General features: G+C 36.6%; 1 protein-coding gene across 1 annotated transcript in view; it reads left to right on the forward strand.

The window, feature by feature from the left end:
* Positions 1-6,372, forward strand: part of Zbbx (zinc finger B-box domain containing) — a 147,842-nt gene that overhangs the window by 114,446 nt on the left and 27,024 nt on the right. The window contains exon 18 of the mRNA XM_023717811.1: positions 365-622. Within this exon, the coding sequence (XP_023573579.1) occupies positions 365-622 (258 nt within the window). The remainder of the gene's footprint in view (positions 1-364; positions 623-6,372) is intronic.

A 6,372-nucleotide genomic window follows, 5' to 3' on the forward strand; every position in this document is an offset into this window, starting at 1 on the left:
GTGGTATTTGGAATTCAGGAACCATCATGGCATTTGGCCTTGGGTTAGCCTGCAAGAGAGCGTGTATAACTTGATTGAAGTTAATTTGTTTAACAGATTTTTGATTTAGTGAATATTAATATTAATTGGACTTTTTCTGAATGCAAAAAAATATGGAAAAATTAGTTAAAAATATTGTTCATGTCATTGGCAGAGGAATTTGAGATTAACAGATTATTTTTAGCTAGAAAAGATGACAAATTGATTTTCCACAACAATTTTTGCATTACCTCCACTATCCTGTGTTCAGGAGTTAGGGATTTTGCATTGTTAAATGATCACTTACGATTTTACCACAGTTTATTTGATTTTGCTTCCCTTTTAGGCCAGAAATCACAGAGACCTTCAACAGCAAATTTACCACTTTCCAACAGTATTAAAGTGTGCTCCAGCAGCCTTTTATCCTCCCGTCCTCAATCAAGAAGCACAGAAGCTCTGTCGTTACCTCGATCTGCTTCTGAAATTTCAGAAATTGAATATATTGACAGAATTGCCCCAAATGCACCTTTCTTAGATAACATTGCTGATCAACAATCCTTAGGCAATTCGGCAAAAGAATTAAATATACTTAGAAATCTTACAGGTAATGTTATTTAATTCATTGTGAATAATGTTAACTCTACCCCTTCCTTTATTCTCTATAATCTTCCTTTAAAAGATAAACACTCCCTTCTTAGCCTAAGCCATCATTGCCTGCATAATACGTATCAGAACTGTGACAAAAGATATTCAAGTGAGCAGAAAAACAACAAACAAAACCACCACTGCCACCACCACCACCACCACCACCAAAAACCCTTGTTTTCCTTTCTACCAAACCAGTGAAGGGTTAATCTTTGTAGCTTTATGAAAGTGAATGCTCATCATCTTTGAAGGGAAATTAGGCTGGTAGATCTAAAGCAATGCTTCTTGGGTTTTAGTACATGCCCGGATTCCCCAGGAGGTTGTTAAATGCAGATTATGACTCACTGTATGTGGGTTGGGGCCTGAGATTATCCACATCTAACAAGTACCAGGTGTACCAGCAGGTCTATGCAGTACAGTTCGAAGAGAAATTATACTTGTGCATTTTATTACCAATCTTAATGGGCATATTTTGCCAAACCATGATCATAGCCTTGAATACAGAAAGATGTGGTCCAACAACAAGACATCAAGAGATATACTCTTATTATCAGCAGCAATTCATTTCATTTTGAAAGAAATCAGTGGCAGATCTCAGAGTCAGGCTAGACAATTCACTATTTCTATGTATTTTAAATTTGATCTTGGGCTGGTCAGATAGCTCAGTGGACTAAGGTGCCTGCTTAGCTAGGTGCAGGGCCTGGGGTTCCACCCCTGGCTTGCCATAGTGGCTCTGCGCCTGGGGAATGCTGAGACAGTGATTGATTCTGGGTGTGGAGCTGCGTGCCTGTAATCCCAACACTTGGGAGGCTGAAAACAGGAGGATCACTATGAGTCTAATCTGTGTACTGAAACCCTGTAGACTCTCTACTAAATACAATAAATAAATAAATAAACTCAATTTTATTTTTGCTCTTCATGGTTTCCTCAATGTTTCCAGTAATTAAAAAATGTTTCAACTTCATTTGAAGCCCCTCAATTTTACTATTATTCTTAAAACACACTTTATTAACTTTAGTGTGCTTCATTTTAAACATCTGTTTACAACATAAGCAAGAAAATGACTATTTGGAATGATGAGTAGATTGAAGGAAAAGGCAATATTTTGTTTCCTTAGTGTATTTAATACAGGGTCTACAGGGTCTCACTACATAGATCAGATTCCTAGTGATCCTCCTGTTTTTAGCCTCGCAAGTGTTGGGATTACAGGTGTGTACCACCACACCCAGTCTCAATCACCAGCTTAGATTGTACCAGCGGCAGAGCAGGCGTGACATGCCGGGGATGGAACCCTGGTCCCTGTGCCTGCCTAAACAGGCGCATTAGTCCACTGAGCTATCTCACTGGCCCTGGAAAAGGCAATAATTCTATAAAATAGACTTATACTCCTCTACATGATCCTTTAAAACTTATATAAATAGATATGCTGAACTTAACACTGATTGAAATGAAGCTAAAGGAAATTATACATTGTAGATGATTTTTCATCACAATATACGACCAAATTGAAATTTACGAAATCATGCTACTGTAGACCAAAACAGTGTCCCTTTCACCGATTTATATGGTTAATTTTGATTTTTATATCTATTTCTTTAAAAATCAGGAAAAACATGAAAAGAAATGGTAAGCAAGGGTGGCCATTAGTAATGACATATTAGTTTTCCACAGGAACAAATCTATATGAGAAAATATGAGAAATCACTTGTTCATATTTTAGGCCATGTAACACTGTAGACAATATTGAAGACACTGTGATAAGGTATCATTTTGTCAAGATTTCTTTTACTTCTTGTGTGTTTGTGTGCACGTGCATGTGTGAACATTCATAAGTAATGTTCAGTATTGCATTTTCTCCATGATTGCCCTATCTTGAGCCTTTTATTTCAGTGTTTCTATAGAATGTTTCGTTCTTGTGATGCTTCTGTGTAATTGTTGACAGAGTCTGCCTTTCATCTGTATGGTTGATGGACACATTAGCTAGCTTTATATAATTTATCCCAATTTTCTTTACTTTGTATTTAGAACATATTTATCTTCTGACACTCAATGGAAAGGTACTGACTTCTTCACAGTTGTTCCATTTAAATTTTGTTTGGTTGGATATAATTGTCAACTAGATTTTCCATGCAGGTAGTGTTCACGGTAGTTTTGTTACCTGAGATCTTTCATGTTAGAAAGTGCCCATTACTTTTATATTTGAATTTCAAGTGGGCTAAGAGTAATAGCTGTGGGTCATCCTAAACCCTGGGCACAGTGATTTACCATTTCCTAGCTCTGACTTTTGTTGTGGAATTATCTGAAGCCATGGTAACCCTCTACTACATAATTTTCAGTATAAGACAGGTTTCTTTCCTACTTGATGTTTGAAAATATTTTCTTAATCCTTAAAATTCAAAACAGGGACTGAATTTCAGTGTGACTAATTCAGCATTTTTTTTTAAATAGTAAATTTCAATTTCTACATACAGAATAAATTCCTCTCTGCTTTCAGGAAAACTTTGCTCACTCTGCCAGCACATATCCTAAAATATTTTCAGGAAAACATTTTGCTTTTATATATTTGGATTCTTTGTTCCATTGGACTTTTTCTCACTGAGAAATACATTTTGGTGGGTTGCATTCCTTAAAACAACAGCTTATACTTTCCTTGGTTGTCGTAAACAGTTTTTATTTACCTTTGGATTTTTTTGTAATTATCTTAAGAGTTTCATATATGTAATGATTTTATCATTCAACTGGCTATAGTCTCTGATTTTAAAAAAATATTTCTTAAAAAATGTTGATTTAACTTCTTCTTGGACAATTTTGAGTAACTTTGTATTTTATTATCAAACTTTCAGAAAATTTGCACAATGCCAGAATAAGTACAAGAAAATCTTCTATACACTTTAACTCAGGGAACTTTCTCTTCTGAACATTTTATGAGGATGTAGTAAATACTGTGACTACTACTACGTACCTGTGTGTGTACGTCCCCCAAAAAGAACATCTCTTACATAACCACAATACATTGATCAAGATCAGGAAAATTAACACTGAGGCAATAGGCTTCTCTATTGCACAGGCCACATTTTATCTTCTCAAAAGTATCCTGATTCTGTCTGCTACAGCTTGCTTTTTCTCATTCTGATCTAACCCAAGACATGTTATTTCTTGAGATTAGTTTTGCTGAATAAAATATTAATTTTAGTAACTTTTTTATCCAAAACGTATTTGAGGAATTTTCTTCCTTTTCTGATCTAAGTTTTCTACCAAAGATTCTTTTATTTGACCACCTTCTGGGTGCTTGATTTCTTGCTTTGTAGTTTGCTGGCATAAGCAGTTGCTGTGTCACTTCTTTGTAACTTATTTGTCCACGCCTATTGTGGATGACTTGCCTCATATGTTCTACCTTTGCTAGTAATGGTAAGACTACTCCACCAATCCTCTTCTCATTTAGCTACCATTTGGAACTGGGAATTCTATTCTTTCTGAATCTTGGCTTCTCAAAGGCAAGAGGAAGAGCACGCACTTAGGTTATCAGTCTCTTCTTGAGACATCCATGCTTGCTTTTCTTTTTCTCATTTTACTAAATATTGACCTCATGTGATCTGACTTTGCATGTAATCTGGCTCTCCATGGACATCTGCAAATTTGTTATCTTTTTGATTCTGCCAAGATAGGTGTTTAGAGGTTTTAGCAGGATCTCCTATGTGCTCATCTCATGCCACTTCTCGTACTTTTCTCCACAGTGAGATGAAATTGGCAAGACTCATCTGATTTTGGTGATTCTTCTGTTTCTGTTTAAGTGCTTGTGTATTAGCTTGGGAGATAAAGTAGACAGGAATGGAAGCAGCCACAACTCACTAAATCTTATGGCTTTGGTCAGCCCTGGAAATGTTTATAATAATAATCTTATTTATAATCTTTTTTTTCTTATAATCTTATTTTTTAAGCTTTAATTAGTATATTTTCATTGGTTACTTCTTTAGGGCTTGAGGAATAAGAATCTGTGATATATTGTTACTTTTATATATTTCCCTTAAGCTTCATTACTAAAACCTCAATTGTAAATCTTGCAGGTAATACATTAATGCCAGTTATAAAATAAAGCATGTCCTGAATCTAAAAGGATAATCACACTGTTTTTGATCATAAACAAAGGGTTTCTTGTTCTGATAAAATTGATAAATTCCATTATTTATAAATAAAATATACTTTACAAGCAGCAATTTGCATTAGCCTTTCCAACTTTTCCTTTGCCTTTTTATCTTGGGTCTGCTGTGCATCTCTTCTTACCCTCATCACTGTTCCTTACACAACTACTAGGAACGTTTGCATGGGAACACAGACAGCACCTTCCATGGATGAAAGTGAGCACACACTGAGCAGCGTGTGCACGCCTGCTGCTTTCCTACTGGGGAAGTGGCAGAAGGCTGCTGTGCACACGTGTATAATCAGGACTGCCTTTATTTCCTTAGGGCAGATTGACTCCACATTAGTGCACATTGTTTGAGGCAGTCGCCTGATACTTCAAGCAAACAAAGGATGACTCATCAATGGAATCAACTCCCTGATCAGTGAGGTGACAGGTGCCACTGTGAGGCAAAAACTCCATTTTTTATTAATTTCTTTTTATGTATTTAGTAGAGGATCTACAGAGTCTCACTACACAGATCACACTCCTTACAGGCTCATGCCAGCATGCCCAGTCTCAATCGCTGTCTCAGCGTGCCCCCGGGGTGGGGCCGGTGCTGTACAGCACGCAAGGGATTGAACCCCATTCCCTGCACCTACCTAAGCAGGCACTTTAGTCTGCAGAGCTATCTGGTTGGCCCTGAGACCTCCTGGTTGAGAACTGACCAATTCTGTATAAATCTTTGTACTCTGTGGGCAGAAAGGTTCCTCCTACCTTTCCCTACATGTGATGCAGTTTGAAAGTTCTCTCCATGAGGTTTGCCTAACACAGCTGCAGCCACACATTTTGACTCTTATATGAATGTAAATGGGTTTGCCTCTCTGTGAGCATTGTTGTGATACACAACCCTGCTGGCGTGTTTTCTATTACTTCTGAGTTGCATTCACTTTCTTTTTCTAAGATCTGTTTAAACCAACTGTGCTAAGCTGGGAGGGGAAAAGACAGAAAATATGCATTAAATAAACCATTTCTCTCTTGGTTCTGATTGCTATGGGTATCAAAATACCATTTAAAAATAGCTGATGTAAGAGGTATGTGTGTGTGTGTGTGTGTGTGTGTGTGTGTGTGTGTGTGTGTGCAGTGTGCTAATGCAACTAGGTGATCAATCAAAGAGAGGAAAGAACAAATCAGGGAAATTGAAAGCCAAACTCAAGGTCAAGGAGTTTCTTCTTGATATTGTCCCTTAATAGCCTCATGATAAGGGGCAAATTACTTTCTTAATCTCTTTTTGTACAGTATGAAATTTTATATGTGAAAGATGAGTGTTAAAATAGGACCTACTTAATAGAATTAGTGATTAAATGAAATTTTCTATGATGTAATATTTGTGATATTTGATCTCTGTCCATGTGAATTTAACAGTGCTTAGGGCATAGTAAATTTTCAAAAGAACTATTGGACTATAAAAGAAATCTGTAGGTGGTAAGCCCTACATACCATAAGATAGAATGGGCTTTATAAGCCCAAAGTTTAGACAACTTCAGAATTGTTTTCCATTCTAATCTATGTTTTCTCTGCATGGCTTTGAA

Source organism: Octodon degus, unplaced genomic scaffold (assembly GCF_000260255.1).
Source record: "Octodon degus isolate 3935 unplaced genomic scaffold, OctDeg1.0 scaffold00055, whole genome shotgun sequence".
NCBI classification, from domain to species: domain Eukaryota; kingdom Metazoa; phylum Chordata; class Mammalia; order Rodentia; family Octodontidae; genus Octodon; species Octodon degus.